We start from the raw sequence: 15,000 nt of genomic DNA, 5'->3' as shown, positions 1-15,000 counted from the left end.
GTTGCAGTTAAATGGTTTCGAACTCTTGAGGACACCTGCGTTGAAGGCGGAGCGTGGAGAGCAGGTTGGATCAGAGTCCTACATGATAATTTGTGTCCGATTTAAACACTTTGGCTCGGAGGGGCTAGAAAAGGTGGTGCTAAGCACTGCCATTTTAACACATCTCTCGTGATGTGTTTCCCTTTACCTCTTTCCTTAAAAAAACCCCACAACAACCCATGTTTTCAGGGTTAGCAGATTGTTAGCCTCAGAGTCCGGTTGTTCCACTAGCTTATCTGTGTTGGTTTGTTTTGCGTATTTAACTTGTTGGTCTGCCGTTTGGCCTGTATTTCTACTCATCTTTTTCATATTCTCAGCTAAAGTCAGCGTTAGCACCTATTTTTTATGGAATTAGACGGATTTAAAAAGGAATTTGACCGAATGTGAACAGAGTTTTCCCGGTTACGACCTACTCCGCCATGCGTCAAACCGGAAGCCGACAACAAGACATTTTCAAACTTTACTTCCTAGTTGTGGCAAAAAAATAACCGACTGTACAAACTGCTTGTGCCATTCGGACCATAACATGTTATAATTTGAAAACAAGAAGGCTGCTTTAAAAGAAGATAGATTTGTACTGTAGTGTTCTGACCTTTCTGTCTGATGGAGGTGTGTTTGAGGTATCTGTCTGGCATATGACAACGGAACAATCATATTAAATATGGCTTCCCTGCCAGGCCACAGCGCACTACATCTTCTGCGATATGAAGAGGCAGTGTCCTTGGCAGGTTGCGTTAAATCTTTCAAGTGAGGAGCTGTGTGTGTGTGTGTGTGTATGTGTGTGTATTGTCTATGCGTGTGTGTGTGTGCTCATACATTTCCTTCAGATATATCTGATGGAAAAAAAGAAACGTACCTGCTTGCCAGACTGAATACCAATGAGTGGCTAAATTGATCATATCAGAGGAGCCGTCAGCATGAGGAGAGACAGACGAGCAAATTTGACTTTGACTTCAGTTTCACTCCAACTGAAAAGTACTTAGCATACCTTTCAGCTCCCTGTTCCACTGCAGTGCCCTTTGTACGTCGTAATTATACTATGAGAGGAAGAGCAAGGCATTAATTATCTATGGATTACAACACTCTAATTGGCTACCCTCTACATTTAGCCTAAGACTACTATATCTGCATAAAAAGTGTTAATACTGTACATCAATGCATTGTAGGAACACTATTACATATAATGTGTATTTTACAATACAAGTAGGATAAAGAAGAGACTAGTCTTGAAGTGAGTTTTCTTTAGGGTCATTTAGAAATTCTTAGGTACGCACTCACCCGCAAGCCTTTAATCATTCTAAAGTGAAAAAATGCATATGCTGAAAGTAATTAACAGAGACGGCGTAACGAAACACTGTTCCGAGACCATCGCCGGCAACACAAAGAACAAAAAGGGGAGAACATCCCCTAGGAATTGACGAGGAAGAAGCCCTATAACACATTGTGCCCTTGAGACGCTACCTGCAAAAAAAGTAGTTTCTGTATTTGCAGGTCAGAGTATATCTTTGGCTTTGCTTCCCTAATTTATTCTGCGTTGCTGCATTAGACAGGAGGACATCAATCCTATATGATGGATTTTTCTTTCCTTTCTCTGGCCTTGGAATACCTGTGATTTCCATAGCAACATGCTTTTGGTCTGATAGTCTATTTAAAATGTCCAACGGGATCGATCTATTACAACACAATGATCTCCTTTGGATAGATGGGCTGGCCAGTTCAGAATATGAATCAGAGTAAGGAACAGAGAGAGGGTACTAAGAGGCAAACAAATTGAGAGAGAGAGAGAGAGAGAGAGAGAGAGAGAGGTAGAGAGAGATAATGCAGAGAGAAAGAGAGAGCGGGGTAAAGAGAGAGGGGGGGAGAGGGAGAGAGGGGATTGAGAGAGCTAGATAATGCAGAGAGAGAGAGAGAGAGAATACAGGGAGAGAGAGATAGAGAGATGGAGAGAGAGAGCGAGAGAGAAGGAATGCAGAGAGCTCAATAAATTGCTTTGCGGTTGACAGTGCCTACAGTTCTGAGCTAGCGTGGGCCTGACACACAGCCTAAACAGTCAACACACCATCGCCAACACACCATTAGGAGATATGACACAAGGCGGAAACCAAACATAAAAGCTAATTACTTTCGGGAAATAATACGAAAAGATTTACAAATACAATTAAAGGGCAAGATAAGAAGACGAAAGGCAACATCACTTGAAATGAATACGACAGCTTGTGCAGTCCAATCCTTGGGTCATGGCATTGTGAATTCCACCGCCATGTTTCCCCTGACTGTCTGAATCTGTCTCTTCCGCAGCCTGTCTGGTTATTTATGCTGGCGTCTGAAGTGCTGTAAAGTGATAGCCTAAGTGAGGGCAGATGTGCCATCTATGAAGAGCTCCACACATCAGCGCGATGCGGGGGGGGTGGGTGTAACAGGAGGAGTCGGAGAGGCTGTGGAGTCGAGACTGCTGTGACATATCCGGCACTGAATGCGGAGTCGAGCTGAGTCGCCATGTGTGGGGCTGCTTCAGGCTCATTATCTGGTTCAGTTAAATGTATAAATGTATCCGTACTGTGTGTGTGTGTGTGTGTCTCTGTGTGTGTGTGTCTGTGTGTAAGTGTGCGTGTGTGTGTGTGTGTGTGCGCCCACGAGTGTATGTGAGTGTGTTGATCTTTGTGTGTGTGTGTGTGTCACACCTGCATTTCTGCATATATAAGTGTGTGTTAGTGAGGAAGAGTGATACCGTGTTTGAGTGTGTGGGTGTGTGTGTGTGTGTGTGTGTGTGTGTGTGCGTGTCGGAGGGCATCTGCCACCTCCTCATCAGTCACTCTTGTCTCGACTCTCACAGTACACTCTTCCTCTTCCTCTTCCTCTTTCTCTTCGTCTGTCCAAAAGTTCGGAGTGAGATATGGAACTTCTGATCATCCATCACGTCATGCCACCTGCCACTGGAACCTCTCCACCATGCAAGCACCACCTCCCAACAAGAGCCAAACTTTTAAAAACACGAGCTGGGGGTGTGTGGTGTGGCGTGGTTTGGTGTGGTGTGGGGTGGGGTGGTGTGGTGTGGTGTGATGTGGCGTGGGCGCAGAGAATGAGTCGTCTGTGACAGACCTGTGGGATGAGTGTTCTAATGCGAAGTTTTAAAACTCTGAAATGTTCTGTTCCGTGGGTCTGGCAGAGTGGGCAATGATATACAGTGCCACTTTAAAGTATGTGAACCCCTTGACCACTTAGGAGTTTTCTGTTGTTTTACCATGATTTTTCATTTTTTTCATCACCAATTTTCCATAGAAGGAATGTCAGGTTTATGTTTATCATTTGCATGTACTTTTTTTAGAGGGAATTGTTTGAGTAGCCAAAAGACTACATGAAACATGGAATTAGTCAATTTCAAAAGTAAGTGAACCCCCAGCTGAATTGGTAAAGTCAAGCAGGTAACAGATTCAGTGAAACTTATTTGGGTGCTTAATTAGTCAATTAAGCAAACCGATCATCTGAGACATCCTAAGGGAAAGGTTTGGACAACACAGATTAAAAGAGGGAGGAAACCAACCAAACTACTGTAGTGCCAAGGTGTACCCACACAGATCAACAATGCCGAAAGGAAACGAGATATCCGAGAACATCAGGAAGAAGGTTCTGACAGCCCATCAGTCTTGGGAAAGCTATAAGACCATCTCCAAAAGATTCCAGCTCCATCCATCCATCCAAGACAAATCATTTAGAAATGGAGGGCATTCAACATGACCGCATCTCTGCCTAGAAGTGGACGCCCATCAAGACCATCACCAAGAAGCACCAGAAGAAGAATAAATCAGGTAAAAGTCAACCCACACATCACCTCTAAAGAGTTTCAGACCTCTCTGGCAGCATCTGGGGTAAATGTACATGGGTCTACAATCAGACGAAAATTGAATAGACATGACATTCATGATCGGGTTGCTAGAAGGAAGTCTCTGCTCTCAAGAAAGAACAAAACTGCCCGTTTCAACTTTGCCCGAGAGCACTTGGATAAACCAAAGGCCTTCTGGAAGTCCCTTCTTTAAACAGATGAGTCCGAGATAGAATTATTTTGTCACGATCAAAACCAACAATTTTCGTCTGATTGTAGACCCATGTACATTTACCCCAGTTGCTGCCAGAGAGGTCCGAAACTCTTTAGAGGTGATGTGTGGGTTGACTTTTACCTGATTTCTTCTTCTTCTGGTGCATCTTGGTGATGCTCTTGATGGGCGTCCACTTCTAGGCAGAGATGCGGTCATGTTGAATGCCCTCCATTTCAAAATGATTTGTCTTGGATGGATGGATGGAGCTGGAATCTTTTGGAGATGGTCTTACAGCTTTCCCAAGACTGATGGGCTGTCAGTACCTTCTTCCTGATGTTCTCGGATATCTCGTTTCCTCTCGGCATTGTTGATCTGTGTGGGTACACCTTGGCACTACAGTAGTTTGGTTGGTTTCCTCTCTCTTTTAATCTGTGTTGCCCAAACCTTTCCCTAAGGATGTCTCAGATGATCGGTTTGCTCAATTGACTAATTATTCACCAAAATAAGTTTCACTGAATCTGTTACCTGCTTGACTTTATCAATTCAGCTGGGGGTTCACTTACTTTTGAAATGGACTAATTCCATGTTTCATGTAGTTTTTCAGCTTCTCAAGCAATTTCCTCTAAACAAGTACATGCAAATGATAAACATAAACCTGACATTTCATCTATGGAAAATTGGTGATAAAAAAATGAAAAATCATGGTAAAACAACAGAAAACGCTTAAGTCCTCAAGGGGTTCACATACTTTCAAGTGGCACTGTAATAGTCATTTGCCACATGTTAGCGAGAATATTTGGCTTACGACCGTTGATGGATCTCTCCCGCAGACTTCTGAGAGACCACGGGCCAGTGGTGCTTACTAGAATTACAATTTCAAACTAGGACTGCAAGCCAAATGCCCCTCTTGCTAGATTAGTAAACATTATTCAAAGCAATCATGACACTTAACTGCAAACAATCACAAGTAAATAACCCAAACGGCTATAGCTATATTCATGGGTACCATGTGACGTCGGCGTGCTTTAGCGCTGCCATGTCTGTGTCTGAAACGGTTGCAGCACCTAGACATATATGCATATGTATACTTAAGCAATAAGCCCCAAGAGGCCGTGCTTTGCGCTGATTTTAGAACAGGTAAGGGAGTTGTTAGGCACGACGCGAAGCGGAGTGCCATTAAACCCCCTTACCTGTTCTAATATATGAATGCCTTGCCATTCGCTGCGCAGTAATATGGAATGTAATCAGGTAAAATTGTAAGGTAATGCTGGATTTTACAACGGCTTTTAGCCTATCACAATCAAGGATTTGAACAATCAGGTTTAGAAATACATTTTTCTCATCATTAGGCCATCTACAGAATGGCCAAGTATAATTGAACCCTTTGGAACCCATGAATAAGACTCTTTCTATGGTCTGCTGAGGCGTAGTCCATATGGTCAGTGTAGTGGTACTACTTAAACAGAAACTGAACTAGTGCTTTTATTTAATAAACTCGGTGAGCACATTACACATGCATGGCTTTGCATTGGCTCAATGTACTGTCTCCAGATTAAAGATGCTCTATTTACTATGCAAACGGCTACAGGTGCAGCCAGCCACCTAGTGGTTTGGGGTAATATTTAATTTATCATTACAGTCAGTTCCATAGCTATTGTTTGTTGTTCCTGGGGTGGTGTAGGTAAAAAGTAAAAGAATTGCAAAGTTGTAGCTAAAATAAGCTATTATATTTAAGTTAAAAATAAAAAAAATTAAAGTTGTAGCTAAAATAAACTATTATAGAGATATTCAACTGCTTAAAAACTGTCTGCTCAAACTCTTCAATGTGTGGTAAGGGCCTTACTTTATATCACATATCCTGAAAAAAACGATGCAGTAGTATGCAATGAATCGATACATTTGTTAGCTGATACACTTGTGGCTATGGTTGAGGTTGGCTTTGGGTCATTGATGGTAATAGTTGGGAACAATATTTTAAATAATTGAAACAGTTGAAATAATTGTCAGTTGAAAATAAAGTGAAGGACTAGAGAGATGGTCCTCCAAAAGCGTCTGAGTTACCTGATGAAGGTGTTCTGTGGGGCGCCGTACATCCAAGGCTGCAGCTCTAGGCTGGGGTATTCACGGAACGGAGGGACGATGAGGGAGAAGATGAGTGCCAGGCACACGAACGCAGCTGGCAAGACAACCTGTCACACACACACACAGAGAGAGAGCACGTTAGGAACACGAGAACCCCACCGCAACCCTCCACCAACAGGGTTCTAGTGAAGAGATGGTGAACTGTGGACAAACTGGAAGAGAGTTACCTACTTAAATGCATAGCATGCAACAATTGACCAGTTTTCGAAGTGTGATATTAAAGGGAACTAGTATTTGTCTCGTCTTAAAATGTATTTTCCTGGTATATGGTCATGTGAAGGGCAGAGAAACACTTTTTCTCAATAGCCGCCGATGCTCTACATCGTCCTGTGGTCCCAGTCGGACAACCCCACACAATTCAACAAAAATAGCCAAAGCACAACTTCGCCAACTCAAGCCCTTTAACAGTCCCAACTGTGCTGCCGTTGGTGTTTGGAAGGTTTTTGTATGCTTTTTCAGGAGTCAGGCTGACTCCCTACTGCAGCTGCTGCTTTAAGAGTCTGTCTGTGATCTGTGTTCATGATCATGACATTTATGCAAAGATCAGCCATCATAATACATCGATTGAAACACAACGGGTGCCTCCTCTCTCCTACAGACATATATATGAACACCAACGTGTGTGTGTGTGTGTGTGTGTGTGTGTGTGTGTGTGTGTGTGTGTGTGTGTGTGTGTGTGTGTGTGTGTGTGTGTGTGTGAGTGTTTGTGAGTGTGTGTGTGTGTCTGTGTGTGTGAGAGTGTTTGTGAGTGTGTGTGTGTGTCTGTGTGTGTGTGTCTCAATCCTTCAACACAGAGACGCATAGTGTAATTATTCACACTTAAATGTCATGCAGTTATTTCTGGGTAATGATTTGAGTGCCATTATGATGAGGATTTGCCTGAGTTTGTCCGCTTAATTGTAACTGTATACAGATCATGGTGTCTACCAACACAGTCCTGTTGGAGATTTGTTTTGAGTCCAAGGAACTGCAGGAAGGAGGGGATACAACATTAAACAAGAGAACTACTATGACTACTATGTTGAATTTCATGAAAAATAAAAGGGACGGTGGAGATATCTCCTCATTAGACAGAGCTAGGAGTGACAGTCCAAATTAACTAACGGGAGGTGTCTCTTCTTCAAAGCAACTGATGCAGATGAACAGAAACCCAGCTGACAGTTTCTGTTTCATTACATGAAAACGACTGAGAGAATTATTATCAAAATATATTTCGCCCCCCCTTCTATATATCTCACAGTGAATGAAGGTGCACTGCTCAGTATGAAATATGTCCTATTCACCTGTATGTACTTCTAACCAAAGCAAGTATTTGTAAAATAAATAAGTCTAACGCAAAGTATTTGCCCCTCTCTATCCCTTTCCTTGTGTTTTGTTTTTGTTCTGTTTCCTGTTTTCATTCTTAAATGCTACAGTTGGCTTTGCCTCCAAGGTAATGCAGGCAAGGACATTAGGTAACATGCCTCGGAGCCAAACACTGCACTTTGGAAACAGCACTAAACATAGAGGAGGATTGGAGAACTCCGGTGAAAGCTTAACTGTGGCTCAGGGACTTGTATTCTACTCATGGGCACTTAGCTGTGGAGATTTGTACATTTTATTTATATATTTATTTATTCTCTGCAGCCAATTAAAGTCATAAAATGATTAAAGCAAAACACACAGAACAGGCGTATTAGTTTCAGCAGAAGCCGTAAAAATAAAAAGTGGCGGGGAGAGGCGAGCCGCAATGGTCTGTGGTGTGCCCTCAACCGTGGCAGATGGCTCGTCCACAGAGCAGATCGGCTCCATTTGGCCTCTTCTACCCATCAGCACTCTCATCCACTGGACTGGAGGGAGTAACTACTGTAGCCTCCCTTCTCTCAGTCTCTGGATTAGAATAACTACACCATTAGACTGAGTATGGACCCTTACTCTCTGGGTTAGAATAACTACACCGCTAGACTGAGTATGGACCTCACTCTCTGGATGAGAATAACTACACCACTAGACTGAGTATGGACACCTCTGATGACGCGATCAGGTCTCTCATCCACTGGACTGGAGGGACTAACTCCCCTCCCTTCTCTCAGTCTCTGAGTTAGAATAACTACGCCACTAGACTGAGTATGGACCCTTACTCTCTGGATGAGAATAACTACGCCACTAGACTAAGTATGGACCTCACTCTCTGGATGAGAATAACTACACCACTAGCCTGAGTATGGACCTCACTGTCTGGGTTAGAATAACTACACCACTAAACTGAGTATGGACCTCACTGTCTGGGTTAGAATAACTACACCACTAAACTGAGTATGGACGCCTCTGACGGCCGGACCACCCCTGACATATGGTAACTGGTCAGACTGCTAGCTACTGGGCATCTCTGCTGTGAATTCAGTATCTTTTGGAGAGATTTGATGTGTAAGAGAGAGGGTGATCACATGTGCATGGCTCGGCCTGTGTGTGTGTGTGCAGTAGGTGTGTGTGTGTGTGTGTGTTCTATACGTACGTGTGTGTGATGTTGATGTGTGCATGGCTCTGTATGTGCAGTAGGTGTGTGTATGTGCTGTAAGTGTGTCTATGTGCATGTGTGTGTGTGTGAGAAGTGTTGATATGTACATGTCTGTGTGTGTGTGTGTTTGTGTGTGTGTATATGTGTGTGGCGTTGATGTGTGCGTGTGGGCATGTTTATATGCATCGTGTGTGTGTCTGTGCAGCAAGTACATATGTTTGTCTAGCATGTAAGCACATTTGTATGTATAGTATATATATAGGTCTCCAACATCACCGCTATACATCACTACCTCCTCAGACACACACACACACACACACACACACACACACACACACACACACACACACACACACACACACACACACACACACACACACACACACACACACATTCCTCAGCCAAATAGGCTTAGGATTGGAGGAGATACTTCATCAAAATCACATTCACTAACAAAGACTGTTCGCCGGGTCTAACGCTCACAACCTGAATGGAAAGGAAACAACCTATGTGTGTGTGTGTGTGTGTGTGTGTGTGTGTGTGTGTGTGTGTGTGTGTGTGTGTGTGTGTGTGTGTGTGTGTGTGTGTGTGCGTCACATATTAAAAGAGAGTGATTGCTCTGATTGCAGTGTAATGAAACACTACAGCACACAGCGCTAAAGCCCCAGAATAACACAATAGCATGGGATTAGCAATGTAGCACACATAAAACAATCACTGACACACACACAAGCACAAACGCACGCCCGCGCACACACACACACACACACACTGAGAAAGCAGTGTTGTTTTTTTAATTACATATGTTCACTGCAGAGCCTTGACTATCATGGTGTGATATTTCAAAAGGTAATTACAGATTGACTTTTGGCAAAAGCAAATTAATTAATTTGTGACAAATGTCTTATTGAAGAAACAATTGACAAATTGATTTCAGAAAGCTTGAAAATATATCTTAATGATGCCATAACAGCAGCTGACAACTGAGTGCATGCACATTGCAAGCCTCTTCTTTTCTGTTAGCTTTGAAAGAATTAACCGTTTTAAGTCTGGAGGTTTGCAAAGAGCTGTGTTCAAGTTTCTAACGGCCTCTCATCTCCTTGGAAACTAAAGCAGCTGGAGATAAGATGCATTGTTGATGGGTAATAAACTGATCATGCATTCTGAGTGTGTCCTCTATGAACTCTAAAAAACTCCTCTAGGAACTTCAGCTTTGTTATCTAGACAGCACAGAACACCGTATACGACACAACAGACGTGTCTCCCTTCACAAAGCAGAGCATCGAATAAGTGCAGATACTTCAGTTTCGTTCCAAGAAATATTTGACTTCTCTAGGTTCATGAATGTTTGGCATTGATGCTGAATAACGGGGGGGGGGGGGGGGGGGGGGGGGGGGGTATGGTATGACATCACTATGTTGAACAACCTGCGTGTAAGGTCTGTGCTCTGTCCCTGTCCTGTTTCCTAGTATGTATCCCTTGTGTATCCCCTCACCTGTTCCAAATCATCACCTGGTTTGTTTGTCTTATTGGTTTCTCCTGTATCCTGTTAATTCCCATTCTCACCTGTCCCTCAATATCTATTGTGGGTGTAAATCTAGTCCATGTGTTCTTGTCTCTCGTTGCGTTCTCGTCATATTTGTTACATGTTTGGTTCTCTGTGTTCCTCCGTGTTCACAGTATTATTGATATTTCTCGTGTTGCTGACCCTGGACTGTTTTTTCGACTTCTCTTTTGCCTTTACCATTTTGTATTGTTTGCCTGCTTTTGGACTGTTGTACCGTGTACCGAACCCTGGATAAGTAAACTTTTATTCTCCATCCTACTCCTGTTGTCTGAGTCGTGCAATTGAGTTCTACACACCCAACCGCAATCCGTAACACTGCGTGGCATAGCAACACACACACACACACACACACACACACACACACACACACACACACATTGATTTCTTAGATGCTGCTTGATATTATCCATGCTTGTGGCATTTAAAGGCAATCCTGGAAAACTAAAGTTGTAGTGTTCTAGAGTTGTGTTTTAGAGTTCTAGAGTTGTCTCCCTTCCTCCCTGTAATGGGTTTCTACAATTCCTTGAGTTACACTAAACTTATCAGGTTTTACAGTGTAAACATCACAGGGAGGTGGCCAAACTATCTAACAGGGCTAGTTGGTCTTTTGCGTGGCGCCACGTAGCATTGTCATACCTGAGCAATGAGTCCTTTACGGCTGCGTCTGGCGTGGTGGAAGCGCTTGATGAAGAGGGCCAGGAACTGCCGTCTGATGAGCTTCAAGCCGGTGATGACGGAGGAGCCTTTCCCGTTCATAGTGAGTCCCCTCTCCCAGTCTGGCACAGGGGGAAACAGTGTTATCAACTCTACACGGATGCTACACGGATGCTAAATGCTATTAGAGCACAGCGGGTAAACAGTGACATCAACTCTACACGGATGCTAAATGCTATTAGAGCACAGCGGGTAAACAGTGACATCAACTCTACACGGATGCTAAATGCTATTAGAGCACAGCGGGTAAACAGTGACATCAACTCTACACGGATGCTAAATGCTATTAGAGCACAGCGGGTAAACAGTGACATCAACTCTACACGGATGCTAAATGCTATTAGAGCACAGCGGGTAAACAGTGACATTAACTCTACACCGATGCTAAATGCTATTAGAGCACAGCGGGTAAACAGTGACATCAACTCTACACGGATGCTAAATGCTATTGGAGCACAGCGGGTACACAGTGACCTCAACTCTACACGGATGCTACATGCTATCAGAGCAAAGGTGTATAGAGAACGTCCAAAATACACCAAGCTGTTGAACAAATTCAATTTCTATTATATTTTGACCTTCACATTTCAAAAACCATTAAAAAAAGCATAAAAGAGCTGTCTCCACATTACATTACATTTCCATAGCTACTTCTATAGCCACTTAGCTTAGTATATATACTAATAATAATACAAAAAGTACTGATGAGTAAATTATAATATAATATAATTCATTTTTATATTCTACTCCTTATTAATTGCGTCTTGGCCAGATATTCAGAAAGCATGGGATCTACCATCACTGCTATGCTGATGACACTCAAATACATTTTTCTCTTAATTCTGGTCTAGGCCATTTACAACATATTTTTTTACTGCCTATATCAAACTCTGGATTGGTAAAAGTTTCTTCAAACTTAAAACAAATAAGACAGAGGTTAACATTTTGATTCCACTGACATTTGTCCTTGGCTTGGTCCACTCACACCTTACCAAACGCCGTTAGTAAAACATATTAGGGTGTTTTTAAATTAATGTTATTGCTTCATTTAAACAGCTAAGAGCAATTGCTAATGTAAGAACTGTCCTATCCCAAAAAGATTGTGAGAAGGTGGTTCATGTTTTATACCTTCCAGACTGGACCATTGCAATGCACTATACTCAGGGAGATTGGCCTTACAGCCATACCACACTGAGCATGCCCGATCTCATAAGCTAAGTAGTGTCGGACCGGGTTAGTACTTGGATGGGAGACCGATTGGGAATACCAGGTGCTGTAAACTGAAGCTGGGTGGGACAATCCCTCGCTCTGTGGATTTTACTGGATCACTGAAACATCAAGAACAAGTGGATACCAAAACTGGTGGAAACTCGCTATCGATGACCTATGCTCTACTATGGAGTGAGACAGTGAATACTTAGGAAGAAACCAAACATCACTTCATAAGTTGGTGGTCCAAAATGCAGCAACTAGACTTTTAACTAAAACCAAGAAGTTTGACCACTTTACAGCAGTTTTTGCAGAACTACATTTGCCCCCAGTAAGGATAGGATTAATTTCAAGATTGTATTGTTTGTTTCATTTATTGCTTTTGGTTGTAAATGGACTGCCTCCACCCTGTATGTGTAATCTCATGACCCCTTTACAATCCATCAAGGACTTTACGGTAATCCAATGGGCAATTACTGGTTTTACCATGGATAAATCAAAAAGGTGGTAGAGCTTTAACATTTGGTGGAGAATTATGGAATCCTATATAATATATAATAATATATGGATCTGCTTCCTGCTTGAAGACTTTTAAAACACAACTGAAACCCCACTTTTATACACTGGCTTTCCCTGAATTTTAAGTTTTGAATGCATTCTTTTAGCACTTAGCGTTGACAGACTTTTATTTGTGTTTTAAGTCACACTGATACACTTTGGTTTTCTGGTCAAGTTCACTTTTAATTTGTTTTTATGTGTTTTTATGTTTTTTCTTTATTCTGTTCTTCTATTCATATTCATGGGTTTATATTATATATATTATTCCCTTGTCTAATTCTTTTGATCCCTTTTAGATGTTGCTTGCTAACATTCATTTACATTTTTCATAACCATTTCCTTTTAGTTTTAGTGTTTGCTCATCTATCTTTTCTCTTCCATTCTGCTATTTTCATTGCTTTCATATGTCCTACATATTTTATGTGTTTTATATGTTTTCATTCCCCTTAGTCCTTTTAATCTCCTATTATATCCTCCTATTCTTATTCATTTTTTATTGTAAATTGACTAATGTGGAAAGCACTTTGGAAAGCACTTTGACTGGAAAACACTCATAAATGTGGCTTGAATTGACACTACTCTTATTATTATACAGGAGTCCGGTCTTACTGTCTCTGTGATGTTGCATGAACTGATGAAAGATTAAAACAGGACGTACATGTGGTATTTAACTGTGTTCATTATTTATATTAAAAGCATTAAGGTACTATAACACTATCAGGGCGCACACACACACACACAGATGCACAGCGCATGGAACGCACTACATAGTCCAGAGTGTCGGCCGGTCTATATATTGATGGATGGTCCTTTCCCAGTCCGGCACTAAATGCTATCGGAGCATCAAAACAGGCAAAGCACACTGAAAACAGCCCCTACAACCCACCAAGCTATTGGACAATCTACACAGTTCATCAATTCACAGATTGTTACAGCAGCAAAAACCGATTGCCACTAAGGTACCATGATGCATACTATCAAGACATCACACAAGCATGAACAAGCAAACCTTCGACAGCATACAGCAAACTGTTGGCCAATCCGCACTTCAGTTGTGTCATACTTGACTTGACTTTTGATCAATTCTTACACCATTATTATTATTCTCCCATTTATGCTTAAGTCTTTTTTCCACACGTCCGGTAACGCACATTTCAGTTCCACGTGGGAAGGTGGGCTCATTGAAAAGGGCGTGATTTATCTAAAGTAGAAGTAAACTGAGTCACAACGCCGTTTTTTTTTAAGCTGTGAGGAAAATGTGGAGGGAAATCGTGTGATATGATTAACCTTGAAATGAAAACATTTGTTTTTATCCATCACAAACACGTAACAAAGAAGTAAATGAACCAAATGACACATTTGCAAAGCCAATTAAGAGAGACGTGCTTGAGGTGTTGAGATTCATGATTTTAAAAACTCGCTGCTAAAGAGAAGGTAGGCTACATCAGAATGCACATTCTCAATATCCCAGCTGGAGGCTGCTGCATGTTGCGTAACCTCTTATTAACCACTCAAAAATCAAGTAATCAAACACCTTCCTACCGATGTCTGAAACTGACTTAAGATATGGGCCTCATATCAGCCACCCTCTGAAAGCAACCAGATGCAGGGACAGACAGAACAGTAATTGGTTTATTTGTTGAGGACCGGTAGAGAATGTGGTTGATTACTCTGGCTTGAAAGTTATTCATCCAGGCGTCTGCACAGGAGTAGTGGATTATGGTCTTCATGGTCAAGACGAAATCGCTGGATGCACTAAGCGTCAGTAAGCTCCAGTACATCCAAACGAGGTAGGAATACTCATGGGCACCATCTCTTCTCTGTCTTTCATTCACATTTCTGAGTTTTAACTGTAATTGAACTAATTATTTTTTTTTTTTAGCTGTTTTAACAATGCAGCCTATCATCACACAACATTATAACTAAAGCTATTTCAGTAGCTTAAAACCAAAACTTAACAATTAAACATAGTGATTTTGCAAGGTTACTTGTACATGTATAATAGATGTTATAACTAGGCCTACTGCTGGCTTGACTTAATACAGCCCTCGGAAGCACGTAGCTGAAAAGCCAAGGGCAGGATATGCGTAAAGGGAGTTCACATCCAAAACCGTCTAGCTACTATCTAGCCGCACAAATCAGACTTTAGTCTAGGGCAGAGGAAAAGTAGGTTTAAAAGTTATTTTTGTTATTTTTTTTTTACTTCAAACATGGGAGAATACAGCCCTTAATTAGTACTA

The 15,000-nt window shown here is 41.9% G+C and overlaps 1 protein-coding gene across 1 annotated transcript in view; it reads right to left on the bottom strand.

The window, feature by feature from the left end:
- Nucleotides 1-15,000, bottom strand: part of LOC308382368 (phospholipid-transporting ATPase ABCA1) — a gene marked incomplete at both ends in the record, with an annotated part of 237,019 nt that overhangs the window by 115,293 nt on the left and 106,726 nt on the right. Inside the window, 2 exons of the mRNA XM_080860090.1 lie at nt 6,135-6,262; nt 10,916-11,055. Of these exons, the coding sequence (XP_080716216.1) occupies nt 6,135-6,262; nt 10,916-11,055 (268 nt within the window). The remainder of the gene's footprint in view (nt 1-6,134; nt 6,263-10,915; nt 11,056-15,000) is intronic.

This window comes from Sprattus sprattus (genome assembly GCF_963457725.1).
Source record: "Sprattus sprattus genome assembly, chromosome: 21".
Taxonomy (NCBI): domain Eukaryota; kingdom Metazoa; phylum Chordata; class Actinopteri; order Clupeiformes; family Clupeidae; genus Sprattus; species Sprattus sprattus.
The sequence above is the reverse complement of the archived record's forward strand: the minus strand, read 5'-3'. Positions and strand labels throughout refer to the sequence as shown.